At 38.8% G+C, this 17,541-nt stretch overlaps 2 protein-coding genes across 2 annotated transcripts; both read right to left on the bottom strand.

Moving 5' to 3' along the window:
• Positions 1 to 38: 38 nt before the first annotated feature.
• On the bottom strand, positions 39 to 5,267 carry LOC116323921 (E3 ubiquitin-protein ligase TRIM47-like). Its single transcript, XM_031744400.2, has 4 exons — positions 5,198 to 5,267; positions 1,638 to 2,245; positions 872 to 1,099; positions 39 to 780 (listed from the first exon to the last, which is right to left on the bottom strand). Exons 2-4 carry the CDS (start codon positions 2,151 to 2,153, stop codon positions 757 to 759), a joined length of 768 nt encoding a protein of 255 aa, XP_031600260.2. The 5' UTR covers positions 2,154 to 2,245; positions 5,198 to 5,267; the 3' UTR covers positions 39 to 756.
• LOC120439194 (E3 ubiquitin-protein ligase TRIM39-like) lies at positions 4,448 to 12,846 on the bottom strand. Its single transcript, XM_039609964.1, has 7 exons — positions 12,754 to 12,846; positions 11,862 to 12,445; positions 11,657 to 11,752; positions 11,313 to 11,546; positions 10,960 to 11,107; positions 6,867 to 6,893; positions 4,448 to 6,765 (listed from the first exon to the last, which is right to left on the bottom strand). The coding sequence occupies exons 2-7, from the start codon at positions 12,438 to 12,440 to the stop codon at positions 6,236 to 6,238; spliced, it is 1,614 nt and encodes a 537-aa protein (XP_039465898.1). The 5' UTR covers positions 12,441 to 12,445; positions 12,754 to 12,846; the 3' UTR covers positions 4,448 to 6,235.
• Between the last annotated feature and the right edge of the window lie 4,695 nt (positions 12,847 to 17,541).

Here is a 17,541-nt window from a genome sequence, read left to right as displayed (position 1 = left end):
GTGTTGTGTGTGCTCAGCATGTTCATACAGATCAAGTATTGAATTTTGCAAGACGCTTTTATTGCACAGGACTTCGGTCGCAATACTGCCTATTGTTCATCGTAAGTTTTATTTTACATACATTTTATTGGTTCATCAAAAAGGAAGACAAAAGCATTTCGGCACTGAATAGCAGTTAATTGCATCACCCGCCCAGTAATAAGTTACATTCATACAACCAAGTTCAACGTCCCTGAGGTTTCTAAACTTCACAGTTTCTTTAAACACATATAAACGATTCATTTTTTAAAATATAAAATTCACACTGTCATAAGTAGTTTAAGTATATGATATGTTTCCAAAGTGCATTCATTGGATTTGTGATACATGAGATCAAAACCATTTACATTAAATGTATGACCGCAGCCACCAGCAGCTTAGCTTAGTTTAGCTTAGCAACAACTTAGCTTAGCTTGGCATTGGAAATCGTGGGAACTAGCTAGCTTTCCCTTTTTAGAAGTGTTATTGAGGTTCAGAGGTGTAAATAGTTCAAGTTTGTGCTTCACTGTAAGATAAACTAAGCTAAAAGTCAGCTGATTGTATCCTTACATTAAATGCAAAAATAAATAAGTGACACTTCTCATCTCATTCACATGAATCAGAGCTTACTTTTCCTTGAAAGCTAACACACCCACCCAGCTGAGATTACGTAATCATTTTATAGCTGAAAAAAATAAATACATAAATAAAGACTTGATGAACAGCATGTTTCTTGAATCACAAAGCAGCATGGAGAGATCTCTGCAGGGACAAGAGAGACACGACACTGAAATTAGTGTTTTGTTTTGTGTGCGTGTGTTTAATGCTGCACAAAGTTTACCAGGAAGCAAACCTGTAAGAATAAGAGATCGTCTTCAATCTTCAAGAGCTGTTCTAGCTCAGCGTTTCTCCTCTGGAGCTCAACAATTTCTTCTTCCAGCTGTTCGCGCTCTTTATTTGTTTGCCATTCCTCTTTTGGACTTTGTCCACTGAGATCTACAGTGAGCTTGATTTTCTCGGCATCACCCAGTCTATCTTGAACCTCTTGCTGAAGTTTCTTCCTCCTCCGTTTTAGACTAACCTGTGGGGAGACGCTGCATTAGCACAGCTGAGCGGACAAACTGCAGACACACTTGTACCATGTTTTGTTAAATCAAGTCATCGTATGGTCTCCTGAGCTTCTTCTGAAGTATGTTGCAATCCTGTGCACCCCCTGATGACAGTTTCTTTCGCTTTGATGGACGACACAAAACAAAACTCCTTCAAGGGCTTCAGTTCACTTTTTGATTAAAAAATGAGTCCAGCTTTTGGGCTCCATCCAAATTTACAAAAGTAATCAAAAAAGGGAATGAAAAACATGAAATGCTAAGGCAAGAAATGGCTGCAAAGATGTAAGCTAATTCTTACTTTTGTTGTTTAATTTGTTAACAAATGTAACTTACTAAACAGCTTTAACACTAATTGCCTGAGATTATTATGGGATAGCTTGTGAATCCAACTGAGTGGGAAGTTTGTAGTCTTTTTTTAAGCTGAAATGAGAGAATACTTATTAAATTATTGCCAACAAAAATTATTTGTATCTACTTTTTCTAATAAACCTTTAGCAGAATTTTCTTTACCTTCTTCTTTGAAGCTTCCCGACTAATAGAAATGATGTTGTGGCTCCAATGCTCCGTCTGTGCACACATAGCACAAATGCACGCCCGGTCACTCCTGCAGAACTTCTCCAACTTCTTCCCATGCAGTTTGCACACAGAATCCTCAAGGTTTTTTACCACACTGACCAGTAGATGGCGCCCAAGCTCTTCATTCTGGTAATGTGCTTCCAAATGAGTGGTGCAGTAGGAAGCCATGCACACCAGGCAGGATTTGACTGCAGGACGTTCTGCTGAGCAGGAGTCACAGGGAACCTCTCCAGCTTTTAAAGGTGAAGATGCTTCCACAGTACGTAGTGTCTGGTCTGTTTTGAGCTTTGGCCTGGTGGGAAAGGAAGCCTTGCAAAGGGGGCACTGGCAGGCCTCGTTGATTTTCCAGTATTCTCCAATGCATCCCAAGCAGAAGACGTGTCCACAGGGGAGGGACACAGGGCTTGTAAACTCATCCAGACAGATGCAGCAATTAGGAGGGTCTGACATCGGGTCTTTATTTGTCTGTGCAAATACAAGCAACCTGCGGCCTGTTTTACTGTGCTTTTTACACAGGTGATGATTTATTTGAAGCAGTATGTCTGACAAGAAAAGAGAGGTTTTATTAGAGCACATTCAACATCATTTTTCACAAAGCTTGACGTATCAGAAGGAAACTATACGATTACACACTGCACAGAAAACAGCTTCTGGTTAAAAACTGTCCAGAGCTACTGTCATTAGCTCAGTTCATCAGACTTCAGTCTTTATTGCTTTGGTTGTTCATTAGAATTAATTTAATAGCTAAATATGGCAGCAGATGCCAAACAAACACTTTTTTCTCCCATGTTTTGTATCACTTGGCAGGATCAAACAGTAGTTTTCATTGGGAAAACACATTGTGCTAACCTGACGCACAATTTGAACAACATGTACTACATCTTTGTATAAACTGTTTTTGTGTTGCTTTTCGCTGCTTTCGCTGCTGTGGCCCCCAAATTATGGAATAAACTGCCCCTCCATATTAGGCTGGCCCCGATACTTGAAATGTTTAGATCACTTTTAAAAACACACTTTTTTCAAAGGCTTTTTAGGAGTAGTACCAGAGTGAGCTTGTAGTCAGTTTTAGTCAGCTGTTGGTCACTCTTAATCTTTTTAGTTTGTTAATTTTATTCATTGTATAGCTTATTGTCTATTTTACTCATGTTTTAATACTTAATGTATATACTGATTTATTTTTATCTTCTTTTTCATTTATGTATGTATTTTATTGTTATTTATATTTATTTCTTTGTCTGCTTAATATATGGTTTTTAACTGCTATCTCTGTTTTATTATTGGAAAGCACTTTGGTCAACTTTGTTGTTTTTAAAGTGCTATATAAATAAAGTTGGATTGGATTGGATAATCACTGTTCCACAGGTGCTGCCCAACCTTAGTAAACACATCAATAAAAAGTAGCATTTATTACTGTGCCTTAAGCCTTAAGCCACCGCTAATTTCTTCGGAAGCAACAGTTTGCTGAAATGTGTGCAAGCATTCATGTAAATACAGTCTATACGGCAAAAAGATTTATTAATTTCTTGAAGTAGTTTTCATTAATAGTTGTCCAGGCTTTTTGAAGGACATTCAGAGCTCTTCTTTGAATTTTGGCTGACTTTAGATGATCCCACACTGCTTCAATAATATTAAGGTCTGGGCTCTGGGGAGGACAGTCCACGCTCGATAGTGCACTACTGCATATTTTTTCTATCCAGGTTTTTGGCAGTGTGTTTGGGTGAATCAAAATATGATGGTACTTTTCTTCATTCATGATTCCATCAATGTTCACAAGATCTCCAACACCACTGGCTAAAATGCAGCACTAAACCATGGCAGATACTCCAGCACCACCACCACTGTGTTTTACAGATGTCTGCAGACTCTCGCTGTTGGACCTCTCCCGGCCTTCTCCCTGCACACTGACAATGATTTGAACCAAAAGCTTTGGATTCATCGCTCCATCAGACTTGTTGTCACTGATTTTCTGTTCTCACTTAATTTGCTATACCTCATCCTTTTCTTCCTTGTTTCCCTTCCTTAACGGCTTCTTCACAGCCACCCTTCAAATCAGGCCATTTTTGTTAAGGCTTCAGTGAACAACACATGGATCAAGGGCCAGATGCTTCTCTCAGGTCCTGTCAGGTATTTTCTGGATTTCTTTTCCTATTAAGGAGTTTCAGATACTGTTCATCTGCTGGAGATAGTTTTTTGCACATCATGCCGAAATATGCCAAGTTTATGGCTAATAGCTCTTTGACAAGTGTAAAAAGGAATTTTTGCACCAATAATGCGATTACCATATTACTTTATCTTTGGCATTTTTCAGAGATTTTTTAGTGACAGGGTGATGGTAACAAAGTGGTCAAGGATACGATTTAAAATGAGATCTTTGCTAAGATGTTATGTATAGACACAGCACTGGTTCATTCCTTGAGTTACATTTCTGATTGAATGACTGATAGTACCATGTTAAGTGGTTTGACAAAAAGAAAAGAAAACACATTCCTGTGAAAATAGTCAGGTATAAAGACTGGACTGAACACGAGTGAAAAGCAGCCAGTGTCCAAATAAAAACTTAAAGGATTTAGACAACTATTGCTCAAAATCACCTGGAAGTAAGGCTGGTTCTTTGGAAGAAATATATTTTTTCAAAAAAAAGGTGTGTTGGCTCAAAACATTTGCACAGTATTAAATAAACGACCTCAAAAATGGATCACACAAAAATCGAGCTGAATGGTTATAATGAAACACTGTTCATGAAACAAAGTCTGATAACTTTAATATAAAGACAAAAAAACAAACATTACCATCACCAGCATTTTGTCACTGACACACCAAACAGCAAAGAAAAACCAAAAAATGTATATATCAAGACAGCAGTGAGTATTAACGCTCACATGTAACCATATGTGATAATGAATGAGTTTATAGGATCAAGAGCAAAGGTATGTCCAGTCAATCGAACTGCTGATCAGGTGGGTGGTGTTCTATGTTTGTCAACACCATATTTGTTCTGAACTGACATTCGACTGTAACAGTTTGTTCAAAAATTCATGCAAAACTGGATTTTCCTGCATGTACGGGCATATCTGCATATACACTGAGGGAAAAAAAGTTTCCTGCTCATTCATACTGAGAGTGAAAGAATTCTGAGTGTACGTCACAAAACATCTCTACGATGTCAGAACCATATGGGCATCTTGAAGTTTTCCATATCCTCCATCCAATCAGCTCCGAGTATTCTCTGTGATCGTAACAACATTAATGGCTACATTTGTCACAATGACACAGCCTTCAAACTAAAAGCTTATTTTAGATCGTGGCTTTTTGCTCCTGATGCTGAGAGAGTAAGAGCGCATAACATGAAAATGACTCATTCACTGCTTACATGACCTATGAACAATGTAAACAAGTTCAACTCAGCTGTGTACCTCCACAGAAATCTCATGTAATGGTCAAAAGCTTTCTTTAAAATACCAGAAAGTAAAGAAATAATTCATAAACATACTTACAATTCTTTTGTAACTGCCAGCTTGTGTATCCTGAGGGTCTAACAGCACTGAGCTACACTCTGCTCACTTAGTTCTCCTGACGTAGAGATAGACACACCTACCACTGCTCGGAAAGGGGCTGGCCCTCCTGAACAACATACCCATAAACTCAGGCCCTGTCCGTACAGCCCATAAACTCTCATGAGATAAGCCCAAAATAATTAAACATAACAGACTTAGATAAATGTGTTTCTTTCCTGTCAGAGTTACTTAATAATTTGTAAGGTACTGCAAATGATAATATCTTTACATTTTAAGCTGTTTGCCTTCATTTTAAATAAGTTATAGCTATTAATCACTGTTTACTCCTTACTTATATAAGATTATGCCAAAGTTTGTGCTTGACAATGTTATTACATCTATGCATTAAAAAAAAAATACAGAAAAAGAACATTTAAAGTAAATATCTAAAAAAAGAAAAGAAAAAACCTTTCTCTATTAAACAAACCTCCTAGCCATTCACAGGGTTTACAGGGTACAATTAAATGCACCATGCACCAAGTTCCTGTTTTTACAGAAGCGGCTGTGGTGACTACCATACATGGTGCTGTACTCGGGAGACCCTACGTCAAGGATTTTGACCCCACTCGAGTGTAAATGCTGTGATGTGATATGAGTACAGCTAAATAAACAGGATGCGTAATAACAAAAAATGGATTTAAGTCTGTCAAGTTTTGTTGAATGAAAGCTCTGAAACAGACACAATACTGATTTATTTGTTACATACTGTGCACGCACTCTACAAGTGCATATTTAAAACATAATTTGCATGTTTCATAGCCTGGAATTGTGAATGAATTGTAAGTGGTTCTTTTATCTCAGTCAGTGTTTATCACAATGTGCAAAAAAGGCAACAGGAAACAGTCGGTGTTAATTATTAATCTTAAATTGGTCATTCCCGATTACCTTTTATTGATGTTCGGATTGCGCAGCACTCGTCTGAGATGTAAACTTTGACCTTATTATTCATTTATCATTTTGATTGTTGAATGAAGTGAATTAGAAATAAAGACAATCCCTGATAAGTAAAGGCTCAGATTTCTTTGCCCTACTGTGTAGATAAAAGTATGGGAAGAGTTTCTCTGTGAAAGACTCCCCTGTGAATGAATAAATATGCAAGTTCTCATTCACGTCAAAAAACGAGACTCTGCCTTCTTCGTAGTCCAGGTACACTCCTATTAACCTTGGCCTAGGGCAAAGGTAGAGAACTGTGTAGGGTGTGGAGTGAACTTCATAATCAAACCCCCTTTTTCCTATGGCAAAGAATCCATTTTCCCTTTTCAAAACAACCCTTGATCTGTTTACAGTTTCCTTGGCAACACCCACATCCCAGTTGCTTCTCAGGCCCACTTGGACTTCCCAGTAGTGCCGGCCAGAGGTGAAGCCCTTCGTCCCAAACACCATGGGACAGTCAAACCTCCCAAAGTCATCAGACGAGGGGCTTGCTGCTCTGAAGTACTTCAGACGTTTCCCAGATTCAGTCACCACAAGGCCCTCACCGGCAGTGGAAGGGTTAAAGGTGACTGACTCTTAAAGGAAAAAAGACATATGGTCAGTTATATATATATTAATAGTTATGTTGAGCTTTTATATCTTGGAAAGTAAATTAAATATAAATCTATGATCTCACCTTTATATTGCCTCATCCTGGTCAGTTCTGAGAGGAGAAAACATCACAATAAGGCAAAACTTACGTGTAAAACACGTGTGGTGTTTCAAATCACATACTTCTACTCTGAGATTTGCATCAACAAATTAAAAAGAAAACTCTTCTTCAATGGCAGCCAAGAATATGAATATACAGACAGCTCTATGGGTGGTGTGACTTGTGACAAATCAATCACATGCTAATGTGAACGCAGGAGAACAACTACAACTATGTGCAGTAGCATGAGCAGATATCGCTGTGTTGGTGTTGTTCCTTGATCAAAACTACTGTTGATCCAGGTTCAACATTACAAGTGACCAGTCACATTTGTGTGATGTCATAGTATTGCATTGTAGAAGAACCATCACACTAAACACCATATTCTAACCCTAAGCCTAACCCTTGGAGCATTGAACCTGGACTGACATTAGTTTTGATGATGCAAGAACAAAACCAACACGGGGATATCTGATGCACCACAGGTAGTACTGGGATAAAATGAGATAAACTCTACTTTATTTATCCCACAGTTAGCGAATAGCTGTTACACCTGCCCAAACATAAAGATGTGGTTATGGCGTACTCATAACCAAAACTATGCAAATGCATGTAAAAACTATGTAAATGTAAGGGGGCGCTGCAATTTCATCACATTTGCTGAGTTGAGAATTTTGACCATCGCCTTCTTGCTGTTTTGAAAGAGGTTGTCACAGATGAAGGTTGGATCTCACTGAGAAGTCAAGGGACAGTGGATGCTTAAAGAGTAACTCCCTCTCAGTCAAAAATGTCACCTCTTTAAAATTTATTTATTTAATAAAATGTAAATGTAGTAGAGTTGGATGTCTCGAGACCAGTCTTGGTCTCGAGACCAGTTTTACGTGGTCTTGGTCTCGTCTTGGTCTTGTCTTGGTCTCGACTGACTTTGGTCTCGGTCTTCCGTTCTCAAATCGACGTAGTGTTCGGGAGATTTGGAGTCAACCATCAGCGGAGCGGGAGGGGGGCATACTGGGCTTAAGCCAGGGTCATTTTTTCAGAAGCATGGGGTCTTTTGGAGTGTAATTTGTTAGTTAGATGCCTGACTGACAACTGTATAAAACAAAAACAACACATGAAGCACAGAGCGCACCGTCGTAAATTCCCCCTAATTTTGGTATGATCCGAGCTCAGGCACTAGGCGACTGAGCGCAACACACCTGTAAGCGAGGGGGGAGAAGCTGCTGCCTGCGAGTTTGCTGCAGACAGAGGAGAGCTTAAGTTTGACCAGGTACCAAAGCAAATCATTCGTACTGTACAAATAATGTAAATATGACTGTGTATCAGAAAAGATTGATATAAACTGATCACTTGGTTGCGTTACTTACTCTTCGAGTGAATCAACAAATGGATAAATAAAAAGCCGAACGACAATGCTGATTTTTTTTAGAGAGTCTTAGCTTACATTTCATATTTTCAGTTGTTACCCTTCACGGCTAAACAAACTCTCTAAATCGGTTTCAGTTGTGTACTGATGAACACAACAATGGACATAAGGAGCTTCTTTCAAAGAAAAAACTCAGGTAGATGTTATTTTATATATGATGCTTTGTATGTTGTTCAGTATATTTCTATGCAAAACAAGAGGAATTCCAATACACAGCAGTTTATTCACAGTTGAAACCAGATGTTTACAAACACTTTAGGGAGAAAACATAAAAACTTTTTTTTTTACTGTTAAACATCAATTTAGAGTAAACTTTTGTTTTAGATAAATAAATGTTGAAATATCTTTTGAATTAGTTAAATGTCAGAATAAAGAGAGACAGAGCTGTCTATTTTTTATCACTTTCATCAAATTTAGGAGTACATATACACTAAGTTTATTGTTAATTAATAAGAAAACTCCAGATGATTCCATTCTGAGCTCAAGAAGCTTCTGATAGGTTAGTAGAGTCCATGTGAATAAATTGGTGACACACCTGTGGATGCATATAAGGCAAAACACAGAGCCTGTTTCTTTGAAATGGGAAAATCAAGAAATGTCAACCAAAACACCAGGAAAAGAATTGTGGAGCTCTATAAGTGTGGCTCAGTTTTGAATACAAAATACAAAAGTGAACAAATATGTTTTTTATATTTATCAATCTAAAAAAATAAACATTTAGTCTGATTTGATGTTACAATGTTTGTGTTTTTATCTGAAGAGTTTGTAAATATCTGGTTTCAACTGTATATTTGATGATGTTGGTGTTTGGCTTGATTGTCAGTACAAAGAGGGAGAGAGAGGAACAAAGAGGGAGAGAGAGAGGAACAGAGAGGGAGATGGAGAATGAGGACAGAACAGAGATGGAACAAGAGCAGGTGAGACACACATGTTAGTCAAATGGTTGTTTACCAAAACTCATCAGAACATGTATCTAGTACATAGTGTAACTTTTTAGATACCATTTGTTACTTTTCAAATTCTATATTTATTAAGTTATGCAGGCTTATGAAGGCTAATTGTTTGTCTGTTTGACATGCCTTCATTCCCATGTGAAGCACTTTGTAACAGCGTTTGTCTTAAAAAGTGCTATATAAATAAATTTTACTTACTTACTTACTTACTAAATAATTATATAAACTTTTCTGAATCTAAATAGTGTACTTTGGTAGAATTAAAAAATAAGTGTAGTGCAGGTCTATGATGATTTTTAGTGCTACTATCATCTAGTTCTGATTCTGGTTCTGTTTTGGTTAAGTCCTAAGTAGTCCTGATTTTGAACTGTTGTAGTCCTGTTTTAATTCCGGATCAGTTCTGGGTCTGGTTGAATTGGGGTTTAGTCCCTGTGTCTTGATACAGTTTAAGGTGTCCTGCATATGTGATATTTATTTTTTTTCCTATATGAAGTCATTCTTTTTTGAACAAAACTCAAGACAGAACCTTATAATCTTTCAGTCATTTCTACCCTCACTTAATTTCCTTTTGCTGCTCAGCTCTCACACAGTGGCTCAGTTATGCTCCAATCCCTCCATGTTGTGGCCAATCACATGCGAGGATATAGGATAATATCATTATGTGAAAAACAGAGAGGGTGAGAGACACGACAGTCAGGTGGAGCGTGCGTCTGTCCTCTCAGTAAGTGAGTGAGACAGTAGACAGCGGTGAGGAGGGCTGTGCGAAAGCAAAAACACATAAATATGCCTGACACCCGTAAACGTAGCAGCATCTGGCTGCAGTTTAAAGACTTTTTTGTCTCGGTCTTGGTCTTGGTCTTGTCTTGGTCTCGGATTAGGCGGTCTTGACTACAAGTCTAAAATGTAGAGACTAAGACTATAAAAGTCTTTAGGAAAAGCTTTACAAAGGTCATTCATCAAGTAAGATGTTATTTTCCCATAAATGTCAAGTGAACTTTTTTGTAACCAAACAGATTCGCCCTCTGCTGGCCATTAGAAAGAATGCCGGTATAAGGAACTTCTGCTTTGGCTGTTTAGGTTTCAGATCTGAAGGCTACAGCCATTTCTTTTTTCTTTTTTCTTAAATAATCCCATGAATCCATTTATTTCCTTCCATTTATCCAGTTCACGGTCACGGTCGGGCTAGAGTCTATCTCAGCTGTAATGGGGCTGGAGCACGACCTATACAATTGTTCATTCACACCTACAGCCAATTACCAGTTAACCCTAATGCTTATGTCTTTGAACTGTGGGAGGAAGCTGGACTACACAGAGAAAACCGGCACAGGCACAGTGAGAATATGCAAGCGTCACACAGAAAGACACCAGCCATTAGAGGACAAGACCTTCTTGTTGCCCTGAAATTATTTATTTCTCTTATGAAGAGTTTTCACCCAGCTGGCTGAAGCTATATTTTCCGTGCAGATGGCACTGCCCAAGAGCAGCATATTTTTAACAGACACTGACGTTAAATGTGCTGTGGTGTCGTTTCGTGTTTGCACACGTTGAATCGTCGGCTTCACAGCAGAAGAACTGAATTTTGTATGTGCACAGCAGCCTCCACGACAATCGCAGTCAAATGCTGTGATCATCATTTTAATATGCTATGTTAACTTGTACTAGAGAAATCCATACACATAAAACAAACGCTGCAGATATTTACCTGCTTTTGTGAGAGTTTTCAGTTCTGTTTTGAAAGTGTGCACAAGATGAGCCATGGCTCTCCTCGCCGTCTGCACACACAAGTCTGAGTAAACCTTGATCTTGGACCAATCCTTGGAGGCTGAAATATTGCTCAGAGCCTTCAAAGTCTGAAATGATTCATAAGGACATGATAGTGAGTAGCAGCTATTTTCAGTTGGACCTTTTTTTGGATTGGGGGCAGGGGTGAGTGAGGAAAAGATACAAAGCGATGGATAAAAGACTGAGAAATTTGTTGCACCTGGCTTTAAAAGAGATATATTGTACATATATTTTATTATAAGATGCTTTTAGGTCACAGTCTGTACAACTTACCTGTAAGAGCCAGAGGTGGTCCTCATTTTGTGAAAGCTCGTCCAGCTCTGAGTGTTTTCTCTGCAGTTCTGCGATTTCGTCATGCAATTCCTGAATTACTGCTTCGTCTTTCTCTTGTGACTTTCTGAGCTTGACTCGAATGTTTGATCGTAGTTTTGCCTGCATCTCTTCTACTTGGTTTATCAGGTTACTGAATAGTGTATTGCTCTCCTCAATCGCTTGGTCTGCTTTTACCTGCAGTAGAAACAAAAGCCCACCATTGGTTAACATGTAGGGTGTGCACTGAACACCCCAAACCTTAATGTGACACATTTTGCACTTGGAAAATTTGCCTCAATACTCACGTTCCGCAGTTCGGAGCCCTCATTAAATTCGTTTATCTTTCCCATCCTCTCCTCAATCATCAGTTTGATTTTTGCTTTTTGGGACTCAATATTTTCCTGAAATATGAAATTTTAAGCCATAAAATTGGATGAAGCAGTCATTTTCAAGGATCAGCATTCTCTCTTTAACAAAAATGTAACAAAATAGAATTCAGCATCGTCTTACTCTCTGCTGAGCCCCTTCTTCTTCAACAGTAACTGTCTTGTGGTCTTTGTGGTCTGTCTCACTGCACAGCAGACAGATGCACACCTGATCATCTCTGCAGAAAAACTCCATTATCCTCTCGTGCTTCCTGCACATCCTCTCCTCCAGATTCTCCACCGGCTCGATCAGCTTGTGTCTCATTAAAGAGGGAACTCTCTGGTGAGGCTCTAGATGGGCTTCGCAGTACGACGTCTGACACACCAGGCAAGACTTCAAGGCCTTGAACTTTAAATCAGCGCACACGTCGCACGCCACTTTTCCCGGTGCATCCACATCTTCAAGTGTCTCCACCTTCCTCTTCTTGATTTGGCCTGAAATCTCTGCGATGACGGTGTTTGTGGAGAACTCGGGCCTCACATAGAATCTTTTACTGCACGTTGGACAGTGGCATAACTCACTTCTGTCCCAGTGCTGACTGAGGCAGGTCCTGCAAAAGTTGTGACCGCAAGGTGTAGTGACCGGGTCACTGAAGACGTTCAGGCAGATTGTACAGACGAAATGATCCTCTGGCAACGAAGCGAGGAAACCGAAAGCTGACATGATCTCTGCAGATGAAAATATCATTGATATGCTTTACATTTCTGTTCTTTCAGGCTTTTTGTGTCATATGAAATATAATGTAACATGTTTCTGAATAAAGGGAAAAAATAGCTAAATAGATAGATAGAAATAGATTTGGAACTAAGTGTATGTTTTGGCTGTTTCCAATGAGAGTCCTGACACACCCAATGAGTCATAATCATATGAATCTCTTTGCTTGTTTTAATTTTGGATCACATTCTTACAGTTATGCATTTACAATAGAAGCAAAAACAAAAGAAAAACAGCTAAATTTCATTTTATATTGACTCACCTTATTTCCAGTAGTTCAGTAAGTCCAGACTAAACTCCACGTTTGCGTGCAGGTATAAAATCTGCTGCAAACAATTCAGCACTCGTCTCTCACACGGGAAGTAATATGAGTGAACCTTGAAGAACCGGGGAAGCTCCAGTCACTTCAGTGGGCGTGGTCAAACTACATCATTTGACTGAAACGAAACTTAATGCTGTAGCAGGAAAATAGCATCATCTGGGCATAATTGGAAAAGCAAACATTTCTCCCAAAGCATGTTCGCAAGATCAGTCACTGTAAATAGCAGCATGCAATCATGAATTCAGATTAAAACAAACCACAATCTCTCTTTTTTTTTTTTTAACATGATGCATTTAAAATGAATGTCTCATTTGTGGAATACACTTCATATTTTGCCAAAACCCATATGAGAAGATCAATAATACTCTGGTGGACTGACAGTGGTGGATTGGAATCCATCTGAGACGCAGGCTTCTATTTTTGCAGGTTAAACCTAAATATTGTTTTTGGTCAATTCAAATTTTATTTTAAATACTGTAAAAGTATTCAACTTTATTTATTTAATGTTTTTTGGCAAACAAATCATACTTCATATCAAAGAGTTGGAAGTAGTGTGCAATCATAACTTCATAAAACTGCAAAAAGTACAATTACACAGTTACTTATCACATGCTGACTATTATTAATAGTCAGCATATTATCAATGGGTATTTACACCCCTAATCTTGATTTAATGGGTGCTACTTATTTTTCTGCTCTATGCTTATCTGAGGGCAAATGTATGCAGTTTATGAAGTTGACTCATAAGAATATTTGAATACGTAATTGTTAAGTATAGACGTGATTTATAGCTACACCTGGGAGCAGCACCTCAGACATCTAGGAAAGGTACAAGAGCGTCTCAGAGTAGCTGGGCTAACTGCTAATTTGTCAAAATGGGTTTTTGCCAAAGCTGAAACTGAATACCTGGGATTTGTCACAGGAAACGAGGTGATGAAAACACAAGTAAACAAAATCAGTACCATTGAATCCTGCACTTTGCAAAAGACAAGGAAACATCTTAGATCATTTCTTGGCATGGGGAGGCTCTACCACCGATTTATCGCTCATTTCTCTGCCAGGGCTTCTCCCCTCACTGATCTAACAGGATCTAGGTGTCCTGATTTAGTGGACGGAGGAGACTGAGGCAGCTTTCTGGGACATCAGGCATGAGCTTTATTTCCTCGGCTTCACTAACTCTATCTTGAACCTCTTGCTGACGTTTCTTCCTCCTCCATTTTATGGACTTTTCCTCCATTCATCTTGCCATCCTGTGCACCCCCTGATGACAATTCCTTTCCCTTTGATGGATGACACAAAACAAAACTCCTTCAAGAGCTTCAGTTCACTTTTTGATTACAAAAAGAGTCCATTTTTTGACCTACATCCAAATTTACAGACCTTAATAATATTAAGGTCTGGGCTTTGGGAGGATAGTCCACTATTGATAGTGTACTACTGTATATTTTTCTATCCAGGTTTTCGGCAGTGTCAAAATATGATGGTACTTTTCTTCATTCATGATTCCATCAATGTTCACAAGATCTCCAACACCACTGGCTAAAATGCAGCACTAAACCATGACAGAGCCAGCACAGTGTTTTACGGATGTCTGCAGACTCTCGCTGTTGGACCTCTCCCGGCCTTCTCCCTGCACACTGACAATGATTTGAACCAAAAGCTCTGGATTCATCACTCCATCAGACTTGTCACTGATTTTCTGTTGCCAGTTCTCACTTAATTTATACCTCAGCCTTCTTCACAGCCGCCCTTCCAATGAGATGTATCAACTAAAGGGCCAGATGCTTCCCTCAGGTCATGTGTCAGGTATTTTCTGCATTTCTTTTTCTATTTCTTAAAGAGTTTCAGATACTGTTCATCGGCTGTAAATTTTTTTTTTTTTTTTTTGCACTTTTTCTTTTTGCACACAATGCTGAAATATGCCAAGTTTATGGCTAATAGCTCTTTGATCGGTGTAAAATGAAATTTTTGCACCAATAAAGCACTATGGTGACAGACGGACGTAAGGCTGGCGCTTTGGAAGAATTTTTATTTTGTTGGCTCAAAACATTTGCACAGTGTTAAATAAACTACTTCCATTTGGAATATCACACACAAAAAAGAAAATCAAGCTCAAGTCAAGAAAAACAAAACCCAACACCAACAAACATTACCATCACTAGCATTTTGTCACCGACACAACAGCAACGTGGAAACGAAAAACCAAAATATGTATATATGGCAGTTCAAGACAGCAGTGAATAGCATATTTACACTCACATGTAACCATATGTGGCAGTCAATGAGTTTATAGGATCAAGAGCAAATATATGTCCAGTCAAACTGTTGATCAGACCAGTGTTTTTCCGATAAACACCATGTTTGTTCTGAAGTGGTATACCACCATAACACTTTGTTCAAAAATTCATGCAAAACTGAATTTCCCTGCTTCATGTACGGGCATATCTGCATATACACTGAGGGATGAAAAAGCTTGCTGCTCATTCCTACAGAGTGAAAGAATTCTGAGTGTACGTCACAAAACATCTGTACTACGTCAGAGCCATGCAGGAATCTTCAAGTTTTGCATATCCTCCAGCCAATCAGCTGTGAGTATTTTCTATGATTGTAACAAGATTGACTGCTACATTGACGAAAAACTTTTAGATCGGCGGTTTTCACTTCTGATCGTGAGAGTAAGACCGCGTAACATGAAAATGACTCATTCACCACTCACACGAACTATGAACAATGTAAACAAGTTCAACTCAGCTGTGTACCTCCACAGAAACCTCATGTAATGGGCAAAAGCTGCCTGCAAAATAACAGAAGGCAAAGAATTCATTCATAAAACTGCCAGCTTATGCATCCTGAGGCTAACAGCATTCAGACAGACAGACGCTGACCCTCCTGGACAGCATATACCCATAAACTCAGGCCCTGTCCATAAAGCTCATGAACCCTGGTGAAAAGAGCCCAAATTATTAATCAAACTTAAATACTGACATGAAAGAAATACATTTAACATTTTTAAGGTACTTAAACAAACCTCCTAGCCATTCAGGTGAGTTTAAGAGGTACACTTAAATGCACCAAAAGCTCCCTCCGTTTTTACAGAAGTGGCTGTGGTAGCTACCGTACATGGTGCTGTACTCAGGAGAGCCTAGGGTCAGATTTTCAGTGCACCTGACCCCACTCGAATGTAAATGCTGTGATGCGATATCAGGACAGCTGAATAAACAGAATACATAATAAACAATTGCAAGGTTTATAGCCTGGAATTTTAAATGAATTAAACATGTTACGTATCTGTGTCAGTATCTATCACAACGTTTATTTTAAAAAATAAACATAATTATTCATCTTAAATTGGTCATTTCCAAGTGTTTTTTGGTGTTCAGATTGCGCAGCACTCATCTGAGTTCTAAACTTTGATCTTATTATTCATTTATCATTTTGATTGTTGAATGAAGTGAATTAGAAATTAAGTCAATCCTTGATAACCAAAGGCTCAGATTTCTTTGATGTACCTAGTAGATAAAAGTATGGGAAGAGTTTCTCTGTGAAAGACTCCCCTGTGAAAGAGTAAATATGCAAGTTCTCATTCACGTCAAAAAACGAGACTCTGCCTTCTTCGTAGTCCAGATATACTCCTATTAACCTTGGCCTAGGGCAAAGGTAGAGAACTATGTAGGGTGTGGAGTGAACTTTATAGTCCAAAAACCTTTTTCCTATGGCAAAGAATCCATTTTCTCTTTTCAAAAAAACCTTTCCTGATCTGTTTACAGTTTCCTTGGCAACACCCACATCCCAGCCATTTGTCTGGACCACTTGGACTTCCCAGTAGTGCCGGCCAGAGGTGAAGCCCTCTGTCCCAAAGGCCATGGGACAGTCAAACCTCCCAGAGTCAGACGAGAGGCTTGCTGCTCTGGAGTACTTCAGACGTTTCCCAGATTCTCTCACCACAAGGCCCTCACCGGCAGTGGAAGGGTTAAAGGTGACCGATTCTTAATGGAGAAAGGAAAAATGGACAGTTTAAAAAAAAAATGTATATAAATATTCTTTTAAACAGTTGAGTTATTTTGTCTTTTCAAGATTTATTAAATCAAATATAAATCTATGATCTCACCTTTATATTGCCTTATTGTGGTCAGTTCTAAGAGGAGAAAACATAAGCAAGCAAAACTTTAGTGTAAAACGTGTTGTGCTTTACATGGCACACTTATTCTTAGATTTGTATCTGTTGGCCATCTTTCTTGGCCTTTAGCAAACAGAATAATTGTCTGAAGTACCGAACAGGACGGGAAGAAAAGAATCTTTGTTTAATTTGTTGATGCAAAACTTTCAATGGAAGCTAAAAATATGAATATGCAGACGACTACATGACTGGGGTAATTCATGCCAAGTCAGTCATAGTTGTTCACACTAGCTTATCTGCAGCGGCATGAGGAGACCTCGCCATGTTGGTGTCGTTCCTGATCATCAAAATTACCATTGGTCCAGGTTCAACGTTACAAGTGACCAGTCACATTGTTGTGATGTCATAGTTATGCATTATAGAAATACCTTCAGACTACACACCACACCCTAACCCCTCTGTCACAATACAATGAAACACTTCACATGGGATTGAATTCACATTAGTTTTGAGATTCCAAAAACAAAACCAATACGGGGATATCAATGCACCACAGGTAGGGGCGGATCTAGAAGGGTGGCATGGGGTGGCAAGTGCCACCCTAAAATGAT

Source organism: Oreochromis aureus, linkage group 3 (genome assembly GCF_013358895.1).
Source record: "Oreochromis aureus strain Israel breed Guangdong linkage group 3, ZZ_aureus, whole genome shotgun sequence".
NCBI lineage: Eukaryota > Metazoa > Chordata > Actinopteri > Cichliformes > Cichlidae > Oreochromis > Oreochromis aureus.
The sequence above is the reverse complement of the archived record's forward strand: the minus strand, read 5'-3'. Positions and strand labels throughout refer to the sequence as shown.

What these genes read in the sequence shown, in the direction of transcription:
- LOC116323921 (XM_031744400.2), bottom strand. Translation starts at nt 2,153, where the DNA reads ATGTCAGACCCTCCTAATTGCTGCATCTGTCTGGATGAGTTTACAAGC. An exon ending in GGGAAGCTTCAAAGAAGAAG is followed by an intron (nt 1,100 to 1,637) that starts GTAAAGAAAATT and finishes GTCTCCCCACAG; the next exon opens with GTTAGTCTAAAACGGAGGAG. An exon ending in ACGATCTCTTATTCTTACAG is followed by an intron (nt 781 to 871) that starts GTTTGCTTCCTG and finishes TTGTCCCTGCAG; the next exon opens with AGATCTCTCCATGCTGCTTT.
- LOC120439194 (XM_039609964.1), bottom strand. Translation starts at nt 12,440, where the DNA reads ATGTCAGCTTTCGGTTTCCTCGCTTCGTTGCCAGAGGATCATTTCGTC. An exon ending in AAGAAGGGGCTCAGCAGAGA is followed by an intron (nt 11,753 to 11,861) that starts GTAAGACGATGC and finishes TTCATATTTCAG; the next exon opens with GAAAATATTGAGTCCCAAAA. An exon ending in AGGGCTCCGAACTGCGGAAC is followed by an intron (nt 11,547 to 11,656) that starts GTGAGTATTGAG and finishes TTTCTACTGCAG; the next exon opens with GTAAAAGCAGACCAAGCGAT.